The sequence below is a fragment of the Cygnus atratus genome, chromosome 3, assembly GCF_013377495.2.
Source record: "Cygnus atratus isolate AKBS03 ecotype Queensland, Australia chromosome 3, CAtr_DNAZoo_HiC_assembly, whole genome shotgun sequence".
NCBI lineage: Eukaryota > Metazoa > Chordata > Aves > Anseriformes > Anatidae > Cygnus > Cygnus atratus.
Genome location: NC_066364.1, coordinates 15,609,973 through 15,636,578, shown reverse-complemented (window position 1 = coordinate 15,636,578; position 26,606 = coordinate 15,609,973). Strand labels below are relative to the sequence as shown.

Below are 26,606 nucleotides of genomic sequence, written 5' to 3'. Positions count from 1 at the left end.
TTCAAGTCTTCCTCTGCATTAGTCTTCTTCCATTGGTCTAACAATAACAAACAAAATCCTTCGCCAACACTATATACCATAAAAATTCAAGCTGCAAAGCTGAGGCAGCTCTGACCTCCTCCCCTAGTCCAAGTTTCAGCAGATTCTCCCTTCTCATTGTCTAGATGACTCCTCGCTTTCACCACCATGGTTGTTCTCCCTCCAAAATACTCCCAAACAAGGTGAAGTTAGAGCCTTCCCCATGCTACCATTTAGGCCTTGCTTCCAAAAAAAATAAATAAAAAAATATATAAAAAAAAAAAAGAAAAACCAACCAACCAACCAAAAACCAACCAACCAAAAAATAACCCAAGAGAATTCTCTTTATTCTAACTGACCTAGCTTGGGCTCCAGCAGAAAAACATGAGAATTCATTTCAGTAACAGTGGTGCAACCACAGTGCATTCTGCTACCTTACTGCTTCACAGAGGCAAGAAAAAAAAAAAAAAAAAAGAGAACTGGACACTAACTAACCATCATAAGCACATAGCACTCCCCCAAACAGAGCAGCCCTCAGCCACATTCACTCTGAGCCCCACACTTACTGGCTCAGGGTAGATCTTACTCTCTTCATACAGCTCCAACAGAAGAAAGAACTTTATAGAAAAAGAAGGAAAAATACAGAAATAAAGACTAGGTGAGATTTTACTCTAAACTCTTGTGTTTCTCCAAAATATAATCTGTCCCCTCAGCACAGGGAAAGAAATTTCTATTTAAGTCCAACTTGAATTATATATGAAATACATCATGCACTAGCAGCCATAGCTTATACTAACCTTCAGCATCTAAACATCTTTCAAATTTCTGGGATAACTGATAGGTATCATAACAGCGGATCCTTGGCTTATAAGTTCCTGAAAGAACAAATTGATCTTTAGTAAAACACTTGAACAAAAAGATAACACTAAAGCATATATCAAAAAAAACCAAACTTATGCATACAGTCTTTAATGCACCTCAACTATAAATATTCTCATCTTAACAAGGCCTCAGAAACTGGAAAAACAATCCCTAAGGTTGTATTACCAGAAAGCCTGTTTTGTTCTTTGTTGTTTTTTTTTTTTTGGCTTTGGTGTCTGAAAGTACCTTCTATGTACTTTCTTGTGCTGAATACATCACACAGTACTTAGTAATATCTTCCAGTAAGTCTGAAAGACCAAGTCTCTCTGTGCTATTAAATCCAACTAAAGTATTCATGTTAGGATCCTCCTTTGACAGTTATAAAATATAGCATAATCTTCCATCCTTTAAAAAAATACTCAAACAATGATATTCAGAAGTTATTAAAGCAACTTTATTAACACACAATAAAAACAATTAAGAACTTAGTGTTCAACTGTGTTACAAATAGATGAGTATCTGTATTCTAAAAATAAGCCTTTCACAACATCACTATCAAAACATTCATTCTATCACATCTTAAGAGTAGGCTTCCAAAACTCCATTCAATGCTCTATTTAAAGTGAACTCTGTCAATTTTACCTGAAATATTAAAATCATTCTGCAATAAAAAATGTCTAGTACTTTTGGCCTCTGCTACAGAGGGACCCTTAGTTAACTCACCAACTGCCATAATATACTGTCCATCTCTTGATACCTTAATCTTTGTGCTAACTGTGGGCATTTCAAAGTCTTGAATAAGTTCAATTCTTCTACGGATATCTAAAAAGAAAAGAAACAGCAAAAAATAGAATTATTTTTAAAGCTAGTAGTATTGTACCAGTCCAAAAAACTACAATGATTTCTTATAGAAATATGCTGAGTTCATTGAACACAGGGAATATCTTTCATGATCTTTTAAATGATACTTAAATATTTACCTTTACCACACACACGCTATAAGAATAATAATAAAGTTTGCTAACACCGAGAAGCAGATTATCACTGTGCAAAACATCGTGTCTATTAATATGGTGTCTAATAGACATCCTGAGATGTCTATTCTGAGGTGGTAATTAGGTTACAAATTATATAAAGTATTAGTGAATACGTATCACACATTTTACACAACAAAAATGTTGTATAATATATTCCATCATCATGTTAAACTTACGCATTTTTTTTAGTTGTTTTATACCATGCTTCTTATGGTATGTTAATAGCCATATTTTACTTCATATCACAGAACGTTAGGGATTGGAAGGGACCTTGAAAGGTCACCTAGTCCAATCTCCCTGCCGGAGCAGGAATACCTAGATCAAGTCACACAGGAACACGTCCAGGTGAGTTTTGAATGTCTCCATAGAAGGAGACTCCACGACCCCCCTAGGCAGCCTGTTCCAGTGTTCTGTCACCCTCACCATAAAAAAGTTTGTGCTTAAATATGAGAATTTAAGCAGAACCTCATACGTTCCAGCTTGCACCCATTATCCCTTGTCTTATCATTAGATGTCACTGAGAAGAGCCTGGCTCCATCCTCCTGATGCTCACTCTTTACATATTTATAAACATTAATAATGTCATGTCTCAGTCTCCTCTTCTCCAAGCTAGAGACACAGCTCCCTCAGCCGTTCCTCATAAGGGAGATGCTCCACTCCCTTAATCATCCTTGTGGCTCTCTGCTGGACTCTCTTTAAGCAGTTCCCTCTCCTTCTTGAACTGAGGGGCCCAGAACTGGACACAATATTCCAGATAATAATATAACAATATTCCATATAACAAGTTTAGCCTAAAACGATGAAGTTCCTGCACTCTAAGTTGAGTTTAAAATGCAAAAAGGAGTCTATAGTCAGATGTTATCATGAACTACACATGAATGCATCCATCACGTTTCAGTATGATCTACAATCTCTCAATATCTAATGCCAGAAATTTAAAATAATAGCGGTAATGTACTATTCACACAGCACTACGTAGGAAGCTGAAGTATGGCCTTCTAACGTTACCTATAGCTTTATATTTGCACTTACTAAAATGAGTTATGCATAACTGTCCTGTACTTATTAACTGCCTGCTTCTGGACTTGCGTGTCATGTATGTATGTGCCACCTAGTGCTACTGAGGACCAAGTGATGGAGAAACTCACCCACATCTTTCTTCTGTAACGCTCTTTTCTTCCTGTCTGAGAGCCACTGTACAGAAACACATACATCACTGTTAAGTTTATTACACGTAATGGACCCAGAGAACTGTTAAAACCTATCACATCGAAAAACGTAGGAAGTTTAGGATCTGTCTGGAACATTAGGCTTTTTTCCTTAATTATATTAAAAATTCTAGTGGTAAGTTTAATCATTCTTAAAGACATTTAAAAATTAGTGTTTAAGAATCTGTAGAATAGCACACCTAAAGCAAGAGACACACGTGTTCAAACTGTACTTTAATATAAGAAACATTTACAACCGTTTTTCAGCTAAAAATCCTCCCCCTTCAACACAAGAGGGTCTGGCCAGGTTTGTGAGCCGCTCTGGGCCAAAACACCACCCCAAATATTTTCGCAGCACGGGGGCCAACAACTCGAAGGGCTACGGCGGGCCTCGGCCCCCTCACAGCGGGCGGCGAGCGCACCCCTGTCCGCCGCGGGGCGGCCCTTGGGGGGCGGCCCCTCGCTCACCTCCGGGAGGCTCCTGCCGGCGCTGAGGCTGTAGATCTTCACGTCGTTGAGGCTGGAGACCTGCATGGCGACGGCCTCGCACGCCTCTTCCTCCCGGGTAGAGGGGAAGCGGAAAGCGGCTGGCTTTCCGGGCTGCTGCTTTAACCCGGCAGCAGTGCGCCGTGAGGCGGGCGGTGCTGTGGGTTGTGTGGCGGCTGTGCTGCGCCACAGCTCGTACGGAGGGAATGGGGACATTCTCAACCCGCCCCGAAGTGTAGATAAGTTATCACTGAATGAGGGAGTTGTTAGGCAAAATCCCATTTTAGCACCTTAACGCTTAGCGGCTGCTCTCTGCCCGAAGTGTTGCCATTCCGCACAGCCACATCGCAAAGGTAGGAGCTGCCTTTGCAGTTGTGGCTGAGGAGATTGATTTTCTTGCCCTACAGCGAACCCTGCCCACTATCGATGGAAATCAATCAATCCAGAATTTGGTTGAGCGGCATCTTGCCAGCAAACATAAAAAGACAGGTTGTTAGTGCTTTGTACCATCACCGTCTGAACAAGACTGGACATGCAAAAGTAATACCATTCCTATTTTAGCTTACAAGAACAACAACTAAGACAAAAATTATGTGTATCTAATTTGTGTATATTTTCTAGAAATAATGAAAATCACAACTGAGTTTGTATCAACACAATTCTGCTACAAGTTGCAACAACTGGATTTGTATCACAACAACACATAATTCTGCTACAAGTTATGAACTGAAGCTGTGTCAAGTAAATCTTTTGTATGATATTCCCTGGATGATGTACTTCAACAACAGTACCAATATCATGCCTAGAAGGAACTGTTCAACTTTATATCATTAGAGGGTCTTATAGCTGAGATTCACGCAATATCAACACACCAACATATAGGTGTTTGTGTGGGTGCTAAGCTCCCGTTTCAGAGAGCTAAGTCTTCACTTGCTTAAATGTAGGTTGTCTAGAGGCATTTGAGATGCTGCATGGTATCCAAGACACCCAGATGGGGCTGACACAAGACCTACGGAAAACCCACGCCCTTCTGCAGCATGACCTAGAGGCCAGGCAAGACGTGCAAGGACATCTCAAATGGCACTAGAAGCTCACACCTGAATCTCATCCCTAGTGAATGCAGTTAATGATGCCTGAGGAGCAATGTAGCACGTTAGCCACCAGGTGTCTACTTCGGTCTGAGCTCAATCTTTTCCTAGGTTCTACTGTCTAATTACTTAGACCATTACTAGGTTATTAATAGACACTTAAAGCTGAATGCATTTATCCGCAGAGAAGTGTCTCATGCAGTTCAGGATGCCCTAGGGAATTCCAGACATCCTGACCCGGTTGGTTGATGTGGCACAGTGACACCTCAAAAGGCAGGGTCAGGAGGACTGAACCGACAAAGAACTTAGAGGTACAAATCCTGGAGGTTCTGATATATTGGGGAACTACTAGACATTGTTTTGGTGAGGCTGTCCAAAGATTCCCGATCCTTTCCTCAGTCCTCCAGATGCATTTCAATGACCGCAATGCAGAAAAAAGAAAGAAAAAAAAAAAGATGGAAGATTGGGAGAATCCAGAGATTTGGGCTGCATAGCAGGAAGCTAAATTTTATTTCAAGTTTCTAGATTTTATTTTTGACAAATTCAGAAATTCAGTTCTCAGGCAAAGCTGATAAATCTGACACATTTAAGACTTTTTAGAAAGTTTAAAGGTAAAAAGACCAACTAGAACGTGAAAGTTTCAGTCCAGATAACTTTGGAGCAGCAGATCTGCTTGTTACACTTACTACAGATAAGTTCAAAAAATCAAACTCTGAATGATGCAGTTGAAGCTTTGATGGAGCTTTTTGCTTCATATGTACAATGAATCTTTCTTGCAAGTAGTAATGATTTACTTTCAGATTTTCAGTTCAATGAATATAGCTGAGGTGTGCTGACTGCAAATAGATGTGAGAGAATGCTTTCAACTAGGAGCAAATTATTTTTCTTGTGTTTTTTTTTTCTTTTCTCTTCTAGCGTCAGAATCTACTGTGTGCATTACCTTGTGACATACAAGATACAGTGTTCTGGAACAATGTAGTGATAAGCAAACTGAAAGTAATCTTTACTGGTTTTAATAATTTTAATGGTAACTAGACAATGTCCATTCAGTATATAAATGCATACAGCTAAGGAATTATAATAGAGAAATAATTTGCATATTAATCCTAAAATACGTGGAAATGTTTTCATTTAAATAACAGTGTTTTACTATCTCTATCAAGTCATTTTAAGAGTTCCTTCACTGAGATATTTTATACTAATTTCAATACATTACTACAGTAATACACTTGCAGGACTAGGAAATGGGATTTTAAAAGATTCTTTTTAAGCAGGGGGAAAAAAAGACATTACTGGAAGACTATGCAGATAATGTATGTAGTAGCTGTATAAATTGTTTTATAGAGAACAACAGCTCTGTGGTTGCTGTTTTACAAGACAATACTTAAAACATAAGCTTTCCCATTAATATCAATGTCATAACTGTCTAGGTAATTAAGTTTGATTACCTGTTAGAGAAATTTGCCTGGGGAGATATTTCAAATAAGGTATTAATGCTTTTAAGGACTATTTGGAGGCTGTGTTTTGCACATTAGTGTGACATATGAAGAAGTACTCATAAACATAGAGAAAGGCAAAGTCACACAAAGCTTCCCTTCATTGATGGATCAAAGGGAACAGAAAGACACATGATGATCACAAGGGAATGAAGTAGCTTTGAGGTCACATGGCACAGCACACAGTCCAAGCTAGGGAAATGGCAGGGGACACAGGAGCTACCATAGCTGTGTTAGCAGCAGTGTGCAGCACACTCCTGTATCCCATGGTAGGAGCTATGTCGCTGCGTGACCCTTCCTTCCACTACCTTCATTGCTGCTTCATCCGGATATAATGGGGGGTGGGGGGAGATTAAATGGTCAGAATAAAAGTGGAAAATGTGGTAATAGAAAACAGTACTATTTTGCCTAGGTATTAACATCATGTTTCCTTGAAAATTTCCTATCAAATCAATAAGTAGCATAATATTTTTCACTATAGTAAAAGGAACCAAGGCAAATGATTACATATGAAACTATAAGAAACCAAAAAGTGACATTGCTACAAAACATTTACAAAAACATTTAGGAAGGAAATAGCTTGAATTGTAGAATCCATAAATCTGACAACCCTTCAGCTTGGATGTTACCTTATTCACTATAATATCCATGCATACAGAGGTATCCCCAACAGCTAGCACCACTGCAGCAAATAGCATTTCTCATCTGTTAGCACTAGTGTCAGCTGATACAATTCTAACCTTAAGAAGCTTATGAGAATATAACTTTTCTAAAATTAATCATGAAAAGCATTTCTTTGGCTTGAGACTACAGCTAGGATCTAATGCAAACTCTGTACTTAGTTTGAAACGGGAAAGAACTAAAGAACTGCCTTAACTAGATGATAAGGTTTACTACACCTCTACATCTTTCAGACCTCTATTCTGTAGGTTAAAATGTATGATGTACTTACCTGAACTAACTAGTTTTCATTATTAAAATGAAATGTACAGTCTAAAGAAACAACAACAAAAAGGAAGATTAAAAAAAATCAGTTTCTTTGAATGAGACACATTGATTTTTTTTTTTATAACTTCACTAAAGTCCTTTTGCTGTGCCCTAGAGAACACCTTGTTTGAAAAGAACTAGAATAATTACAATCATGAACACTAAATTTTTAATTACCCTAGAAAGGAAAAAGAATAAACCAAATAAGCAAGCAGACAAAGTGAAACAGTGGTTATTTCAACTCCAAATCTTTGTGTTTCTTTTTGGAGAGCTTTTAGTAGAGACTCTCCTCCTCCACAGAAGTATTTCTTTTTATATACCACTAAAAATGTTAAAAAGAAGCAGAGGAGGATGAATCCTGATGGTATATCTTGCCTAATGTAAAGAACCTATAAACCTTAACTCTTACATGAGCTACCTGAAGCATGATTTAGATGGAACTATCCAAGTCTAAGACTACAGACTTGTCCATGTCTAGAACTTCTCCCATCAGCTGCTTCTACCTCATGCTGGAGATACTCACACCCATTAGGGGTCTTAGAGTAATTGCAAACATCAGGAGGTCTGAGTTTATGCATTGACCAGAACTGCCTGGACCAAGCCATTCAAATGCCCTCAGTTTAAGACAGATCATGTGGAAAAACAAGGGCCATCCTTTTTGAATTCAATTTCTTGTGGGGCTTCATTTATGTTTGGGACACAGGACCATGAATAGGTCCAGAGGAAAATGCACTGTCTTCTAAAGAAAGTAAAACACGAACTACAGGTTGTTGGAACGAGTTGCCCAGGGAGGTGGTGGCATCCCTGGGGATGTTCAAGGAAAGGTTGGACCTGGTTCTTAGGGACATGGTGACATTTGTGGTAGTCGGATGGTTGGACCAGGTGATCTGGTAGGTCTTTTCCAACCTTAACGATTCTATGATTGTACAGGAAAGATTGCCCAAGTGACAGCACGGTGATTAGAGCACTCTGTCAGAAAATGAGAACTGGATGCACCACGTAGTATCTAGGAGGAGGCTGAATTCCCAACTGCAGAGGTGCCCCTCGCAGGCAGGTACTCAGGTATTTAGATGCTCCTTTCCTTTAGAGCACATCTAGTTCAAAAGGGTCTCCAGAACATTACTCCAGATGAGCTACAAAACACTCCCAAGATCTCAAGCAAATTTAAGGCAATTTATGACAAACTTAAGACTGAGGACTAAAAGCCACAACTGTATTTTGCCAACGAAGCATCACCTTACAGGCTGCATAAGCATTTGCTACATCAACCACCCAGGGCAGCCCCAGAAACAGAAGCTGCCTCAGAATTTAATTATTCCAAGTCCTTCCGGCTCGCTCAAGTCAGTTTTTATTGAAAGCGAGTGGCATCCGTGTTATGTCTCCGAGTTTAAAAGCGCCGAGGCCTCTGTCAACAGGGAACCCCCCTGCGCCGCCTCGCCTCAGCTTCCCGCCTGGCCCGGCCCTACCCCGGCCGCCTCACCGAGCATGTCCGCGCCCGCCCCGCGGCGCCCGGCCGGGGTGAGGAGGTGGGCACGGTGAGGGGGGACACGGGTGAGGAGAAGGAGGAGGCGGAGGAGGACACTGGTGAGGACACGGGAGAGGAGGTGGGTACGGCGGGAGGGGAGCCCCGGAGAGCCGCCCGGGAGAAGAACTGGAGATCTCTGTGTGTGGTTTGTGCTTCTCCGATCTGTTCACAGAGTAACCGCGGCGTAGCTGTCGGCCAGCGGGTTTTGTAACTGTTTTATGTCTTATTCTGCTGACAGCATCTCTGCGCATCTTCCTCCTGCTCCTTCCTGTCCAGCTGGAAGGAAAAACACAGGGAGAGCAATATTCCAGTGGCGCCTTTTGCAGCCTCCAAGTTCAGCAGTCTTTCTACATCTTGTTTCCACATCTGCCTATGAGCGCCCGAAGAAGTGAGAGGCAATATTGATCAAGCAGAAGTCCTGCATGATGTTCAGATGTCAGCGAAGTCCACAAACCCTGCGACGATGGAGACTGCGCTCAGCGATGCGGGTGGACCGGCATGGGAGGGACAAGGGGAGGAGGAAGCTTCAGCTCTTCGTCCAGAAACTGGAGGGAACAGCCCTGAGAAAGGAGGAACTGCTGCGCTCTCTCTGTGACATTGTGCAGAAGGTCGTGTTCCAGTTCAGTCTGAGACATAGGGTGACTCACTGTACTTGTGTTTCAAAAAATAAATCAGTAATTCACCCTCTGTCAGTTCTTAGGGAAGAGCACATTTTATGCGGGACTTTGTTAGCCTCTTACCTGCCTTGTGTTTCTACAGTGACCAGGAGTGAAGGGAAAACATCAGAGCATGTCGGAGTTCTGGCTAATTTCTGCCCCAGGAGATAAAACAAATCTGCAGGCATGGGAGAGAATGAATACGGTGACACTGAAATCCAACTTGTCCAGCAACAGCAAATTCCATATTCCAGACTTAAAGGTAAGTGGGGAAGCGGTTTGGTTATGGGTGATGAAACAGCCCCAGACAGGACTAAAGATTTCTGTGAGATTTTTCATTTGGGATAATGTGCAGAGAGCTGAAGAGGATTGCGACTGGGGAATGAGTTGTGTTCAGTCAATTGAAAATCGATCAGAAAGGAACAGGAGTTGTTTTACTTGAAGCTGACTTTTGCAATGGAAGAATGTACATGTAAGGAGTGAGGGTGACCAGTTAAATAACTAATGTATTGCATTTGGTGTACTATTTGCTTCCTGTGTTTTTTTTTTTTGCTGTGACAATCATACAGCATTATACATCTTGGATCACTAATGCACAGGGAGTAGTGAAGTATCTAGAACCATGCCAGTAAGACCACTGACAGAGAAGACAGTCCTATAATGCACATTTTTCTATGGGAAATAGATGTGTGTGGATATTCAGCTACACTAACAGCTTCATAGCATCGTATAAATAGGGAGAGTATTAATCCTTGATTTTATTACATCTTTGCCTTATTTAATCCTTCTTTCATAAGATTTTCACCTTATTTTTGTTTCATTTGCGGCTGTGAAAGGTCCAAATATGCTTCATTAAAGTCAGTGGAGCTACAACAGATGTAGAACTTGGTTCCCTGGGGAGCTGCCATCACCCATCACTTACAAAGCTACACTTAGTGCATCCAGGATCTGGCTTTAATCCAGAAAGATTGTTAATGGTTATAATTTGAGCTATTTATGTTACATAAGGATGCAAATGAAAGGGGATTGTGGCCTCTTCTCAAGTAAATAACCTACTGAATTAGCACATGAATGCTACAGACTGGAGGTGCTGCTTTTTACATGTGCCCAGAGATTGCTATGATTTTACCTTCTGTGCGCCTTACAGTCACCGACCCAGCCAGCGTTGGTGAGATTAATGTTAAAGGAAATAAAATGTTTGCAGCATCTGAAGATGCTAATTGTTCTATGTAAAATTTGTTTCTTTGTTCCTTTTTTCCTTCAGTTTGACCCTTCGTAATGTTGAGCTGTCAACAGTGCAAGAAAAGGTTCGGCAATATATTGTAACACCATACAATCACATCCTAAACATAGGATTGTGACAGTGACAGAGTCACACCAAAAGCAGATGTTGGTGTTGGAGGAAATGTCTTTGTGAGAGGCTTAGCCTTTGGCAATAGGAAAGAATGAGAATGAAGAACCTCTTGAATACATACTGCTTTGCTTGGTTCTCTCAGTACATCAGATTTTTGTATATATGTTGGGCACGTTTCTACTCAGCGTTTTATTGGGAAAAAGGCCAATATGTTCTACAAGATCATTCAGGAATGAAAACAGGAAGGAAAACTTTGATGTATAATCTTGTTGCCGTATACAGCTCTTCCTTTATTGAAAAAGGCTTTTTGTACCCTAGGCTTTGAGAAAAGGAATTGCTTCTATTTTCTACTGAGTGAATGAAATTCTGCAAAACTGTTGAATTCACATGTGCTAAATACAAGTCAAAGTCCCTAAGAAAGCCAACAGAAGCCTTAGACTTGTGTATCTTTCACCTACTTCTCATCTCTTGCACAGGTGGGGACACTGGATGCTCTTGTTGGTCTGTCAGATGAGTTGGGAAAACTTGATAGCTTTGCTGAAAGGTAAAATAGAACTTATTTACTACCTACAAATGAGAAACAGACATTGTTTTTATGGGATGGTATGTCCTTGTGTTCACCTCAGTCTGACTCAGTTTAACCCAGACTACAACCTGACTAAAGTGGATAGGTTTGTTTAACCCTTCTGTCAATTGCCACAGAGTCATCACAGAGAAAGGGCTATTTCTTAAAACCTGGCTGCAGGAAGAGAGTGGAACATTTGTCTGTACGGTGATGTCTGAGTGGCAATACTAGGGAAGCTGTTTCTCAAAGGGAAACTGCTAAAAATTGTTTTTTCTTTATTTTATTTTATACAGCAACCTTGACCCTATCCAGAATCTCAAATTAATAAAGCAACATTTAGACAACATGAAGCCCTCCCTGATTTTCTTTTTTTCAGAATATTCTTCTTGAGATTTCTCTCTTCCAACCAGAGGTAGGAGTTCTAAGCAGTCAGTTCTCCTGAATGAAATCTGGGACTCTCCCTCTTAGCCTCTTAAACTCCCAGAATATTGACTCATGTTGTATCAAACCTATTTATGCAAAGACTTGCGTGGTCTCCTTGCTGATCATCACCAAGTTTGCCGTTAGGGCCAAGTTGACCTGGATGTACAAAGGAGAGAGAACAGCAAGCTGAGGAAATGTCAGGTTTTGAGATACTTCATGGCACAAAAAAGGCTTTGTTGAGGAAGCAATGAAAGTACAAACTGCTGCTTCTCTTTTCTTTTTTAGCTTTGGAGGCATACCTCACATATTGCTGTGGTCTTGGCCACAGAGGCATATGTTAGCTCTGAGGCTTTTTGCCTTTATCCCCCAGCCAGGACTGATAAGGAGTTGCTTGTCTAAATATGCTTGGTACTTTTCGTGAATTTTGTCTGGTGGATGCAAATACTTACGGAGACACTGATATAAGCTGTTTACATCTATGTTAGGCAGTTTGGATAGAAGTAAGTCTGCCAGAATACATTTCTCCATAGGACAGTGTAATGATTTTACTGGTACTCACAGCAGCACTGAATTAAGATGATTTGATCACCCTGGGTTACATGCATTTTTGATCTTTTTAGAATTGCTTTTTCAGGAATTTTTAGCAGGAGAGACCAGCTTAATAGTTAATTCATCAAAAAAAACCTTCTCTGTTGCGACTCTGTCCATCTGGCAGGGAAAACTACCCTGAAATCTTTGTAAACACGTCCAGGTCCCTGGTTCATACTGCAGAGATTGTCCATAGAATCGTATGCTGAAATAAAGTGGGAATGGGGGTAAATTTGGAGAAACCCAATAGCAGCTACCTGTTCTAATGCAAGATTTCTCTATTTCAGGGCAGCAGGTAGCCAAGCAATTGTGTGATCTTGGTTTAAGCATTGTAAAAATCATGCAGAAATGATTTTCAGAAGGGCTTAAGTAATTCCAGACTTTGTGCTGAATTAGGACTTCTGCAAAGCCTGCTATAGGATCAGTGAAAGATCACTGAGGGTAGTTTATTCGATATATCATTATGAGCTTCCCAGGCTCACCGTCTCCCACTGTTACCTTTGTCTTAACTCTTTAACATGGCGTGTAGCTCCTTGTTCAAGCTGAATGCCACTTTAATCCAGTAACTGTCCCTTTAGTGCCTGTAGTGACACTCACCATATGACACGCATATGCACTGAGCAAAGGAGGCAGTGAAACTTTTGCAGAGTAAGCTACTGAGGTAAGGACTCTTCCTATTTGTCTTCTTTGAGCTAACTAATCAAGAAGACACAATAAGACTTAAAAATAAGAAAAACATGCTTAAAAAAAAAAAAAAAGAAAAATGAGTTAGAGGAGAGCAATAGCAGAGAATAATCAACACAAATGTACAGGAAGTCCAAAAGTGTTTAGTGTTAAATATATGCCAAAGGTTTGGAGTATGAATTGGAAGTCAAGGGTTAAAATGCCAAGCACTTGTACTTAGTGGAAGCAAATGGCTTCCAGAGGGTTACAAGGCTGTTAAATGACCTGAGCATTTACATTCCTGCTCCTCTGTGGCAGCTAGCTACCTGCTGCACTGTTGCTAGATAAACAAAACTGCCCATAAAGCCAGGCAGCACAAACCTGTCAGCGCTGCCTCCTGCCAGGGCAGCAGAGAAGGGGCAAGAGTTTGCAGGATCTACTGTTTCCATGTACTTTCATTATTTATTTACACAGGAGGCGGAGTGTTTTTCCATGTCACTGTATGGTAGGTACCGTGGTGCTCTCCAAAGCTGACGTTCCACTCCCTTACTCTTACCCAGGGACTCTCCAGGATCCAACCTCTGCAGAGCCTGAAGGCTTCTGCTGCCTGCAGCCTTTGGAGACCTAGCTGCTAGTGCCAGTTAATACACAGTATCATTTAAAGACTAATAGACTTTTTTTTTTTTTAATTAAGTAATGACATTGCAGCATTTTCACAAGCAAAATGTGTGGTTCTTCCAAGCTATAATAATAAGCTACATGGAGTTATTTTTGTAGCTTTTCTTCTACAGGTTTTTATTACTACTTTTTAAAGGCAGTCTGCTTGAAACCCTCTCCTTTTATAATGCAGCATGTGAAGGTGATATTTGCTCAAGGTGAGATTCACCTCATCAAATGGAGAGCTTTAAGGGCTGGTCGTGAAAGCTGTGCACTGTTGGATGCTGCTATAGTCAACGGGGCTTCTCCAGGCGTCTGATTCCTCTCCTTTGCCTCAGCCATCAGTGGCATGCAGGGTGTGCTCTCTTTCTTTGCTTTCTTTGCCCGGGGAATGTATTAGGTGAGTGAGGCCCAGCTGCATTTCCCAGGATGGAAGGCAAGGTGCAGAGACCAACCTGGGGCAGGAGAACATCTCTCTGGCCCAACTTGTTCTGGCCATACCCTGCCTGAGGGGACCCTGCGGCACTTGGGCTGGAAGGGCAGGGAGCCAAGCCTTGGCTGGGCAACTAGATCTGTAGGGTGCATGAGAGCACATGCCTGCCCCACCATCAGTCTCTAAGGTGAGAGACCAAAGCTGACCGTCTCCCAGCTATCAGGTTAGCCACCAGCTGCACTCACCTGTAATTAAAACAGTTCAGTCCCCTTGGAAAAATTACTGCTTTATATGCTTTCATGTTGGCTGCTTTCTCTGTTACATCCTCAGCCTCCTGCTATGCGTTGTGTTGCTCCAAGTTCCTTTGGGCTCCCTGCGCATCAGGAAGGAGCTGAAAACCAGCTGCATCTGCCAGCTGAAAACTGCAGAAGTATTTGGCAAGGTGGCAGCTGACGCAGAACGGCTTGGTGGGTCCCTGCACTCTCCCCTCGGCCTGAGTGTGGGCAAAACACAGTCCTCTACCAGCAGCACTCAGCCCGCATGGGGTCCCTAAGTGTCTGCAGCTGGACAGCGAAGACCAGTGCAGCCCTTAAAGGGCTGTGAGCTGGTGTGAATTCCTTCCAGGGAATGGGGCAGCTCTGTTTGGTGCACCAAGCCTAGACTCTGAACTGCTCCTGTCTGGCGTCGTGAGAACAGCAGCAATTCTGACCACTGTATTTTTGGCAGCATCGGCAGTCCCTGATCTTTCCTCCCTGTCACAGGACTAGAAAACCTTTCCAGAAACTGTGAGTTTGTTCCCAGGAATGGAGGTGGGGGAAATCTTTACCTCTAGGAATTCCTTCTTTTAAATGGCCTGTAAATCAGCTTTGCAGCACATCAGAGAATCTTTATCTCTGGTACTTTCACAATATCTGTACCTGAAATCCCTTTCCTTAGCTCCTGGAAGTCACAGGATGTCTCAAGGCACACTGCCAGTTTGTCGCCATCCCATGACCTGCTTCATGTCCCTGCAAATGTCATGATCAGGCAGTCAATTTTTAGCTGTAGCTTTATTTACAAGGTGTAGTAAACCTGGAACTGTTAGGGAGCTGAAGGCCAAATTCTGAGAATACTTCTGAGTACAGAAAGATACAGAAACAACCAGAAATGCACTTTGGCCTTTATGAAAGAGGTACTTTGTCTAGCATCAAATGAATCTACTGCTGAAGGGTTGCGATGAAACTTTTTTTTTTTTTTTTTTTTTAAAAAAAAGAAACTGTCTAGAGAAGATCTTCAGGAGGAGAAGGTTTGTCCAAATCACTGCTCAGAATCAAAGGAGGATTTGAACCTTGTTCTCACACATCTTAAAGTAATGTCCACCATGCTAAAGAGAGGAGAGAAAGAGAGTCCCCTAAAGAAGAGGAATAAGATAGAAATTCTCACTGTCAAACAAGAGAACATTGTTGTTTTCCCCTAAGTACCCAGTCAGAACCTTATCTCAGCAACCACAAAGGTTTATTCAGCATCCTGTGGACCATATTTTCAAGCAGGGCTAGACTGGGTGGTTCTGTGTGTGGTCTTGTCACTCCATCACTTTCAGAGCTGTGAACATGGGTTTCTTGTCTTCTGGTTTCTGCTGCAAGTATCATGACTTACAGTGTATTTTTAGGAAGCCTAGAGCACTGGGAAGGTGATATTACCTCTGTTTTTACAGAAATCAGTGTATTTTAATTCTGCTATATGCCATAGTGTTTATTACCATTTTAATTGCAAATTGACCTGCCTTGCTTCAGAATTGTTTTGTTTGGGGATCTCCATGTTTATCAGATCATTGTGGTAACTATTTTATATTGACGTTTTTTCTTCACTAACAATGTTTCTCTGTTACACTTAAGCGTAATAAAGAAAATAGCCCAGTATATAGGAGAAGTTATGGAGGACTCCAAAGACAAAGTCCAGGAAAATCTTCTGGCCAATGGAGGTAGGTGCTGTGAATGGGGATATCTTAATGCATTGATGCTACCGGTATTTGCTTCAGAGTACGAACACTTAGAATTGAAACACTCACACATTAGTACGGACAACAATCAGGGATACTTCTTAAGAATATATCTGGCCAGATCCCTTTTTTTTTTTTTTCTCCAAAGTTCAGAGAAGCTTTATCCAGTTCCAGCTTTGCTTCCAGGACACTATCCAGTGGCCGGTACCCCTCTGTGGAATAAATATTTCTAGCACCAGAGCTAAGGAATGAAGAGCAAAGAAGGAGACATCCTCCTTCATTCCTAAAATGATCTAGCACCTTTTTTGGTCTCCATGGACTGGATCACTTCCAGACAGCTAAACTGTATTCTATACAGCAGCACGGCATCCATGAGTATTTTGCTTTCCCTCCCTCAGTGCTGGGATAGATCCTGTGCTCTGTTAACAGTGGATTTCTGACACCACAGGTAGACATTTGAGGCATTGGCTCCAAAACATGACACATTTCACCTCCTGGGGAGTTAGGAGTTTATTATGAGCAGCAAGACCGAAAATACCACGTTATACTCAGTGCTGCAGTTACAACCAAAGCCTGAGCAGTTTCCTACACTGATAACTTGGCGTATGTAGGTTCTGTAGTGGAGCTGTGATGCTGTTCAGCAGTCGGGTGGGTAAGGACTTCCCAGGCTGGCACAGGCAGCAGGACATGAGTTCTCCATAGTCCCTGCAGTAAGAGTCCCTCTTGCTGCCCTGTCCATAAGTTGCAACCTCAGGGGAGAATGAGCTGCACTCACTAGGTCATGCCAGCAGCCGCTGGGATGTGCATGCGCTGCTCCTGTTAAGAGCAACTTCACATTGGTTTCCCTTGTGATGTCCTGCCCTGGCTGGCAGCTGTTGCATAGCAAAGAAGAGCAGGCAGTGACAGCAGGGACACTTCTGACATGATGAATTTGGAGGCCAGTGCTCCCCTGCATTGTCTCTAAGCACTCAGTGTGGTGTTTTTGTAACCTCCAAGAACTTATTTCCCAGCTTTATCACTTAGTATGGTACTCAAGGCCCTAAAAGGAGCCTGTATCAAGGGCAAAGTTAACATTTAGGAACAAATCCCTGCACATTTTGTGAGACCCTCAGTGGGTTTCAGAGCTGCTGCAGAGCATATTCTTCCTGAGCCGTCCTGGACTTGTAGAGTGAAGCTGGACGTGTTACATGTGCTACATACAGGCTTGTAGAGGAACGCTTTGAACTGTCAGACAAGTAAGCTAACAGCACACACTCCATCACCCTTCGATTGTCTGCAGTGCTGTGCTTCAAATCTGTATGAGTAAAGGATAAGGAGGAAGTTCTTTCAGAAATGCCCTTCGTGCATGAAATAAGGCTGACATTTGATGTGCGCAACTACTTAACAAGTACCATAATCCCACTTATTATGTTACAGGGCTAAAGGATAAAATGAAATGTCTGAAAAGTATGTTGAGAATTGCTGATTGCGGTGGTGTTACAAGCATGCATCTGTGTGTGGTAGTGCTAGAAACAAGTCTTGGTCTGGTTGTAGAGATACAGTGATCAGGTTACGATGGATTTCTCAAGTAACAACCTCGTAGCTTGATCACGATATCCCTATGACTTGAGAAACAACAGGTTCAGCTTATTTCCTTTGTTTCCTCTTTTTACACCCTTTTCCTTTCCTGTCAGCTCTGCATGTGCTGTAATAGAAGGATGTGGAAATTATTTGCGTATGTTACTAGTTTCTGTCCTTTGGTCATCCAAGTGAGTCATATTGTATAACTTTTCAAATGTTACTGGCTGCTGCTTAAAGAAAAATGGATCAATTTTAATATACAAATATATATATTTAGGATTGCCCTAATACAATCCTGTGTCATTCCTCATAATCAGCAGCAATACTGCTGTAAAAATTCTTCCTTCCCCCTCTCTGGTTAACAAAAGGACCCTAAAAAAGGTCACGAAATCAGAAACAAAATCGTAAGACGTGATTTCTTGCTGCCTGGTCCCATTTCAGACAATGAGACTGTCCAAATTCAGGTTTTGTTTTTCAGTTATACCGTACAAATGGTCAGGTTTTAGCTCAGATGTGTATATTGCTGACAGCACTTTGGTCTTCCAGCCGATTAAAATGTTGGCTGTGCGTTGCAGTTGTCTGATTAGGTATGTGTGAAGGAAAATGAAAATACCAGAAAATACAGCACTTTCGGTTAAGTGAGCACACAGACTGCATGCCAGTGGGCAACAACTGGAAGCAGTCACGTAGAGATGTCTCTCTTATAGAAGGAAAACTTGAATTTGTGTATACAGGGAATTTTAGCGTATCACAGTAGCAGGAAGTGCTTTCTTGCTTATGACAATCAAAAATGTAAAATGTATGTAAAGCTTTTCTTGAAAGATTTAGAGCAAATTCTGTTCCCTTTGTAGTAACGCTGACCCAAAAATAATTTTAAAATTTGGTTAGTAGTGGAATAACTCCGTTCTTTATAACGAGCTCAAAACTGAAATGGACAAAAAAGCAAAACGGGAGGTGTAACCATTTTGAAGAATTCAGCATTTTGTAGGGAAAGCTGTTAAAGTTGCTGCCTAGAGCTGGGTGAGTGAAGCAGAGCTAGGAAGGACTCAGGCTGTGGGGTTCCTGGGCAGCTGTGAGCACGCTGGGGAGGAGGCATCTCTCCTGGGTGGGCACCAGGGAGAGCTCTTGGAGAAGGGAAGCGACTTGAGAGCTCTGCTGAGGGGTAGGCTTGTGAGATGGGAGGAAGACTCACGCTGTGCTTAACTGCCTGACACCTGATTTCTGCTGAGACTGGAGGAATGCAGGGATAGAAGGGACACGTGTATGTCTTTAGGGAACTTTTATATCTCTGCAGCTATAAACACCTCAGTGATTGTCTTTAAAGAGCCTGTGAATGCACTGTTGTTCTGCTCAGCAGAACAGGTCCATACTGTGCTCTTTGCAGGTCTCATTCCCACTGAATTCAGCAAAGCCTAAGCAAGAGCGCTTTGAAGAGAGGCAGCAGCTTGAAATCCCTGTGTCACATACCCTGTGCCTTAAGGGCTCCTGTGAACTTCAGGTGTTTTGACGCCCCTGCCTCTTCTCCGGAGGTCTAAGCAAGCACTGCCCGAGGATGAGGCGTGCAGCAGCCCTGCTGCAGCTTTGCCCTGCTCCTGCACACTCCCTGTGCTGGAGGATTTGCCAATTCCCGGTCAGAGGTTGGCAGGAGGGGCTGGATCTTTGCCTCATGACTCCTGTGCTTTGGATGTGTGGGAGATTTACATAGCTGTGGTTTGCAAAGAAAGGGAGGGAGAACGTGGTCACGCCAATGCTCTCTGCCTCCTGGGCAGTTTATCCTTTGATAAGAAGCTGGTTTCCTCCTAATGTAAGACTTTCCATGCTTTGGAAATCTAATAGGGTAAACTGACTCTGTTGTGGGGTGAGAGAAGCCCATGGAAAGGATAGCGCTCTCCTGCCAGGGTGTTCAGTGTCACACGAGGCAGGGCAGCACCCTCAGCCTGGCAGTACAGCAGTTAAACACCTTTCTACATTCCTCTTTGTGCATCTTGATTCATACAGCATTCCTCACACCCTGGAAGTCCATCCCACAAGAAATTGTGCTCGGACCTCGCTGTGGGAATGAGTTAACTCTCTGGACAAGGCACCAAAGAGCACTGAGCAGCCCCAGCGTGCCCCTCCTTTCCTTAGCACCTTGATCCTATTCTGCTTCCCATCTCCCCAGAGCAGCTTCCCAGATATTCTCCATCCTTGCTGGTCTGGAAGGAAGCCCATCCTGCAGCTGACAACGCCTCTGGCATCTTTGTCTGGCCACTGAGACCGTGCCTGCTGCCTTTCTCTACCCTTCCTAACCTGCAGGTTAGATCCCAGCCCCTCTGCTTCTTGTGGCAGGGTGCGTGGGCTTATCCCATCCCATAAAGCTGCCCGAGAGCACTATGTGGGGGTGTGGGTGGTATCCTAAGGGCTCTCAGGACTCAGTGTAGGTGAGGAGTTGTCTGAATTCACGAGCTGCTGGAGGAGAATTTTAACTTGGTGCCGTAATGCGCCAAGCTTAATGTTCTGAAGTTAAGGAGCCGTGGATTTCAGAAGTGAAGCAGTGCCATCCTCTTCTAGGGGATGTCATATGCATCATTTCCCCTTAATTCTGGAAGACACCAAGGCTCCCAGCGGTCCGAGTGTGTCTTATTTTGGAGGGCTGCATGCACACAGGGCCTTGCTGTGAATTTCTGATGTAGCGTGCTCTGGCTGGACATTTATTTGGATTTATCCACGTAGAGAAACACTGTATGGCTTTGTGTGAGATGGGGAGCTTTGTGTGCATAGTGAGTGAAGAATTCCCCATCGCATCTGGATTGGTTTGATTTCTAGTGAGAGTTTGACTGGATCACAGATAGGCAACATCAGCTATGCTCTGAATATGTTTGCTCAGACTCTCAGTAACCCTGAGTGTTACTATAGATCCTGCGAGCAAAATACTTTTCTGATAGCTCTTACTGTGAGGAACGGTTGCATGTTGCTGTGCCCTGCTGATACAGCTAATGTTATGGTAATGCTTGCTCTGTACTGCTAGGTGTAGTGCAAAAAAAGATTTCTGTTTCAAATATTTCTTATTTTGGGGGTGTTGATTAGATTGGACGTACGATTTGTGCAGATTTGATCAAATTTCTGTGAGGATTCAGAGCAGAGCTTCTGGTTCACACCCATCTCTAATGCTAATCAAAGTTATGTGTAGGCTATAGCGAGGGAAGACCCCAGTTCTTATTACTTATTTGGGAAGCTGTCGCATTAATGCATTTGTTTGTATTTTCAGTTGACCTAATCAGCTACCTGACCCGGTTTGAGTGGGACATGGCCAAATACCCCATAAAGCAGCCGCTGAAGAATATATCGGAAGCATTAGCAAAGGTAAATTGTACTCCAGATTGCAAGAAGATATTAGAATGGGGAGTCATGTCTTTTGACAGTTTTTGGTCCCTCCTATCATGGCAGTCAGTGAGTTTTGCCTTTGGTGCAAAACAGGAGCAGGCTCAGAAACACACTGCACTGAATCAGTTAATTTAATTGCTACTGTAGTAACACTGATCACATATATGTATATAAAATAAGTATATAGACCTATTGACGACATAAATATGTCACTTTATCAGATTTACTAGGGCATATTGATAACGCTTTCTGCATTTTAGTCCCTTTACAGTTACATAGAAACAATAAAACATTACAATAATATTATTCTCCATGTCAGTTTTCTTGTGAAATCACTGACCTTACCTTAAATCACACACACTGCTGGTCAGAAGAATTGCTTACACTGCCAGTCTATTCAGGAAGGAGTGGTCTGTTGTTTGATGTAGATAACAAATGAAATGGTGGAGTAGCTCCTTAGGTACACCCATGATACACACAGTAACAGCTAACCAAGTCCTTCTGGCTGCAGGGCCCATTGCCACAGGGCACCTGCAGAACCCAGAAGTGATGTGGGTTCCCCCTCAGCCATGATCAGCTGGTTTGCGGGGGGCTGACATTTCTGTCCCCTCGCTACAGGGCAGAGGTGGAAGGAGGAGCAGGAGGACAATGCCTCAAGCACCTAGTTGACTCAAATTTTTTTACTTTGTTTTAGCAAATGACTCAAATAGAAACAGACCTAAAGACCCGATCAGCTGCATACAACAACATTAAAGGAAATTTGCAGAACCTGGAGAAAAAAACTGTGTAAGTATAGCATGTGTCTGTTCACCTCTGGAATGCTGCATGGCTCAGCTGAGGACAGTTCATGCCCACATCCACTCCTGTCCAGCGGACCATGTGTGTTCTGATGGGAGCAAATTTAGTGCCTGGCTTTGGGACATGCTGAACATCCACAGCTGCAGGGGAAGCTGAGGGGTAGCTGGTGTGATCAGCCTGTCTTACAATCAGCTCAGGGGAGACTGCAGTTCCTAATATGATTTTATTGGCAGGGGGAGCAAACAGCCTTGGGAAAGGGTCAAAACCGAATGCCACTGTATTGCTCTAATGAGATTTCAGGGAGTCAGAAATCAGATCATCTGAGTCAACTGGCAGATTCCTTTGCAACACAGAGCCCTTTCCTAGGGGAGCTCTGCAAATGCTTTTCAGAAAGTCGACTACAATATTCCAGGCAAAAGCATTTATTTTCCTTCCCTGCTGTGCCTACCTCACTAGCATCCCACTTTCATTTTTCTTCTCTTTATTTCATTCTGCTGGTCCAGGCAAGGGCTAGCAGAATTCTGCAAGTCTCTGCCAGGGCTTCTCTCTCCCGCCTTCAGTTGCTTATGATCTTTGCCTATGTGCTGCTACCTGGATTTTTCTGCTACCAGTTCTGTTAATCTGGATTTTCTCTAAGGCATCACCGGGGAGAAGAGTAAATTTCAGTAAGTGGTACATTTAGAGCAACTTAAAAGATGCTCTGCAAGCCCTCATCCAACACTTGCTCGTATGTGCCACTCTCACAGGGGCTAAAACCCCAACCCAGAACGGCTGTAATTTTGTTCTGCTTGCTTCACACTGAGCAAGTCAGGCACCAACTCAGCTGAACCCAACCAGAAACCACAGAAAAAAATACTTCAAGGAATTGGCTCAGAATGTTTGTCAAAAAATGCCACTGTCCCTTGTGGAAACCTGCTCGACACGGGGACTGCAGTGCCCCCGAGGGTCAGAAGAGCCATATCACAGTTGCAGGCCTCTCTGCTGAGTTTGTGCCCCGTGCCTCATCACTGCCAGCCAACCCCACTGGCCTGTGCTTCCAGCTTGGTATGGATGGTGTTAGATGTGATTGTCTTGGGCTGCATGAATATGCATAATCATGGACAGGAGGCACTAATGGGACAAAAAGCTCTCATTTTCCTTTTGTCTTCTCAGCCTGTTCCTGCAGCATCTCTCCAGCTCCACAACTCCCAGGTCAGGTTAAGCCCCAGGAGAGAGGCAGCTGCTCTGTATGGGCAACGTGAGCAGTGCTGGACCTAGAGCAAGGGGGTGAGGGACAAGAGCTGAGACCTCATGGTTCAGGCCCATCTTCCTCTCTCAGTGCTGCCCACCTTTGAATGCTGGTGCCTCTGGCGTGCACCAGTGCCAGCTAGCTTGGGCTTAACAAACATCTAGTAAGTTGTTACTGGGCAGTTAGTTAATGTTCCAACTGGCACAGCAGGCCTCAACCCCAAAACTGCTGGTTCAGGTCGTTCTTCACTCCTGCCCAGTGGAGGATGGAGGGCAGCTGCTCTCTTCCCTCTGGTTCTTACCAGCCATGTCCAGCCTAGTTGTCTGCACTTACTAGGTGCGCAGCCCCAGGGGGCTCTCAGGTGATCAAAAGGGCTGTGAGCAGGCACCTCCTGCAGGCCTCACAGCACCTGTGCACGAGATTGCTGTTTCCACTGTTCTTCAGCTGGAGGTAATCTCCCTGTGCTGATGTGAGGGGCAGCTTGTCCTCTGCAGTCCAGGCTTGCCAGGTTTGTGTTGATGGCTTAGATCAGTACTGACACTGCTCGCTGTGTCTGATGCACGGCCCCACAGGCAGCCTTGAGAAAAGCAGGTGCCTCCTGCACAAGTGTGGTGCTGCCTGGCAGAGGGGTGGCGACTTCAGAGGAGCACTTTCCAACCACCTACACCCTCACTATAAAAACAGTAGCAGCAGCATGGTGTAATTTCACATAGAGGAAAAGGATAAACTAGTGCTAGTTGATGATATGCTGGAATTAGTATCATTTTTTTATTTATTAAGTACAATAAAGATAAATAAATGGCCATTTTAAAAGCATAGATGTGTCCTCTAGGCACTGCATTCCTGATGCTTTTCTACCCTGGTATGCACTGTTGGCAACCATACTTACAGCATGATACCTCCAGCGTGCTGCTGCTGGGTTCCTGCTAATGTCATGTTTTTTTTCTTTGTCTTGTTCACTTTAGGGGAAACCTGCTGACTCGGACCCTAGCAGACATTGTGCATAAAGAAGACTTTGTTCTGAATTCGGAGTACCTTATCACGCTCCTGGTCGTAGTGCCAAAGTAAGGCAATAGCGTAGGCACGTACGCTCAGGTGCGGCGTTGAGTTTCGGGCCTAAATACTGGATCCAGTCAGTACTGGATCAGGCTGGGGAAGCTGATCCTCACTGTGTCTGGGGAATGGGTGGAGTTCTTAGCAAAGAGAACAGTTTCTGCCAAGGGTGGTGCTGGCACGAAAGAAAGAGACAAACTGATCCAAACTCACAGCAGGACAGAAGCGGGATGTAGGTTTTTAACTGTTACAGAGCAGGTTCTCAAACAGCCTCCTGGTAGGAAGAGTAAAAGTTTAAAAAAAAAAAAAAAAATAATAAAAAAAAATAGAAGAACAGATTTTTACTGGAGCTTAGCCAGTTTATAAAAGGAATTAGACCTGTCATACTCACAGGGCCTCTGCTGGTCACGTAGTAGTTAGTGCCTGCGTGTGGGATGGTTGCTATCACCACCAGTTGTGAAGGTACAAGATGTCCTTCTTAGAAGCCTACACAGAACTTGTCCTCTCAGTATAGCCCTAACCCAACACACACACAGTACCATCATTTTTCTGTCTGTGGGAAACATGTTATGAAAACCTGTTTGAAGTAAGTTTGCTGAGTTTATTATTGGCATGTTCTTTTGGATTCCCCCTATAAACAGATGTCTCACTTTGCAAACTCACCCTTCCCTTGACCCTGTTCTCTGAGCGCTGGCACTTGCCGTGTTTCCAGCATATCACCGGATCAGCTCTGGGTCTGTGTGCACCAGATGTACCACACCTGCCCACGGACCAGAGGCATCATGCATGGAGGTCCTGGGGCACGGGACGCCATGTGACAGCCTGTACATGTGTGCCAAAAGCCTTGTTCTTCCCACCTTCAGCTTCCTTCTTCAGACCCTTCCTCATCCCAAGACACAACATGAGGACTGGGGGTGTAACAGTGAAGAAACATCTCTCTAGCTGGTGACTAGGACAGGAAAGGATAGAAGGATGGTCAATAGCCAGCTGAATATGAGCCAGCAGTGTGCTCAGGTGGCCAAGAAGGCCAACAACATCCTGGCTTGTATCAGAAATAGTGTGGCCAGCAGGGCCAGGGAAGCGATTGTCCCCCTGTACTCGGCTCTGGTGAGGCCATGCCTGAAAAACTGTGTTCAGTTTTGGACCCCTCACTATAAGGAAGACATTGAGGTTCTGGAGCACGTCCAAAGAAGGGCAACAAAGCTGGTGAAGGGTCTAGAGAACAAGTCTTACAAGGAGCTGCTGGGGTTGTTTAGCTCGGAGAAGAGAAGGTTTAGGGGAGACCTTATTGTACTTTACAATTACCTTAAAGGAGGTTGTAGCAAGGTGGGGAGTGGGCTCTTCTCCCAAGCACCAGGTGATAAGATAAGGAGAAATGGCCTCAATTTGCACCAGGGGAGGTTTAGGTTGAATTTTAGGAGAAATTTCTTCACTGAAAGGGTTGTGCAGCATTGGAACAGGCTGCCTAGGAAAGTGGTTGAGTCACTGTCCCTGGAGGTCTTCAAGAAAGATGTAGAGTTAGAATTTAATAGCATGGTTTAGTGGTGGACTTTAGGTTAGAGGTTGGACTAGATGACCGTAGAGATCTTTTCCAACCTGAATGATTCTATGATTCTAAGAAGCTTTGTGTGTCTTTATCACATAACCCAGCATGAAGAGCTCATACTCCACGCCATTACCTTAATTAACTATGATTATCAATACATTTTTTTTCTACTGTACAGTATTTAATTACTCTGCTTTGTTTTGTGCTCAAAGGTCAAGCTACATACAGTGGCAGAAGACGTATGAATCCCTCTCTGATATGGTAGTGCCTCGCTCCACCAAGTAAGTGAAATTCCGAATTAAGGTCCTGGCTGGCTTCAGAGATCCCTGCTATATTTCAGTCCCTCAAGTTGCTAAAGAATGACCTGTCTAACACATAGGCTCCCTGTTAACATATAGATTTGCTCAATCTCATTTGAAATAAAAAAAAAAATTACACTGTTGAAGGAAAATACAGTTAAAAGAAAAAATAAAACAACTGTTTTTTCTCTATAATTAGCATGTGGTTCCCTTTTCCAGTAATCTAGTTCCTTCCACTTGCAGTACTCACATGAGCAATGCTCGTTGTATAACAGAGACAAAAAACTAGTTACGATAATCCAGGCATAATTCAGACACATGTAATCACATACAACTTTAAAAAAAACTACTCTTTACAGTGGTCAAACAGTATTTTTGCATCTGTAATTGTTTTCTGCAGTAGAATAGGATGATCCAGTGTACTGCCATTTGCATAATCCTTTCACCTAGAGTAAAAAATCCTTACAAGGAATTAAATATTCCACTGCTCAGCTCAAGGCAGACATGAGGTCCAATCCAGGGCGTAAGAGGTGACAGTGATATTAGCTGAAACGGAAGAAGCAGAAAGCACACAGAAAGAGGAAAGCTGTGTGCTACTGCCTGTTGTAAAAACACACGTGCATGTAAGTGAAGGAACATATTAGGAAACATAGGAAAAAAAAAGCTAGTCAGAATGTATGTGTACTATAACGGGTTCAGAAACTTAAGTCATGGGCTGTCCTCTCCTATGACTTCC

At 43.1% G+C, this 26,606-nt stretch overlaps 2 protein-coding genes across 5 annotated transcripts in view; one reads left to right on the top strand and one right to left on the bottom strand.

The window, feature by feature from the left end:
- The window catches only part of NOL10 (nucleolar protein 10), a 49,169-nt gene extending 45,439 nt beyond the window's left edge, over nt 1-3,730 (bottom strand). Inside the window, exons 1-4 of the mRNA XM_035543030.2 lie at nt 3,593-3,730; nt 3,065-3,110; nt 1,603-1,701; nt 816-893 (exon numbers count right to left, since the gene is read on the bottom strand). Coding sequence (XP_035398923.1) covers nt 816-893; nt 1,603-1,701; nt 3,065-3,110; nt 3,593-3,658 — 289 coding nt within the window. The 5' untranslated portion in view covers nt 3,659-3,730. The remainder of the gene's footprint in view (nt 1-815; nt 894-1,602; nt 1,702-3,064; nt 3,111-3,592) is intronic.
- A 4,803-nt stretch (nt 3,731-8,533) lies between these two features.
- ATP6V1C2 (ATPase H+ transporting V1 subunit C2) overlaps nt 8,534-26,606 on the top strand; it is a 22,154-nt gene continuing 4,081 nt past the window's right edge. Inside the window, exons 1-9 of one of the 4 annotated variants that reach the window (XM_035543127.2) lie at nt 8,534-8,765; nt 8,945-9,314; nt 9,466-9,624; nt 11,193-11,260; nt 15,920-16,005; nt 20,831-20,925; nt 21,641-21,732; nt 23,938-24,036; nt 25,784-25,852. In XM_035543127.2, the coding sequence (XP_035399020.1) occupies nt 9,496-9,624; nt 11,193-11,260; nt 15,920-16,005; nt 20,831-20,925; nt 21,641-21,732; nt 23,938-24,036; nt 25,784-25,852 (638 nt within the window). In that variant the 5' untranslated portion in view covers nt 8,534-8,765; nt 8,945-9,314; nt 9,466-9,495. Of the gene's footprint in view, nt 8,766-8,925; nt 9,625-11,192; nt 11,261-15,919; nt 16,006-20,830; nt 20,926-21,640; nt 21,733-23,937; nt 24,037-25,783; nt 25,853-26,606 lie in introns of those variants that run through there. The other 3 variants (XM_050709460.1, XM_035543126.2, XM_035543125.2) reach the window with 3 other exon arrangements.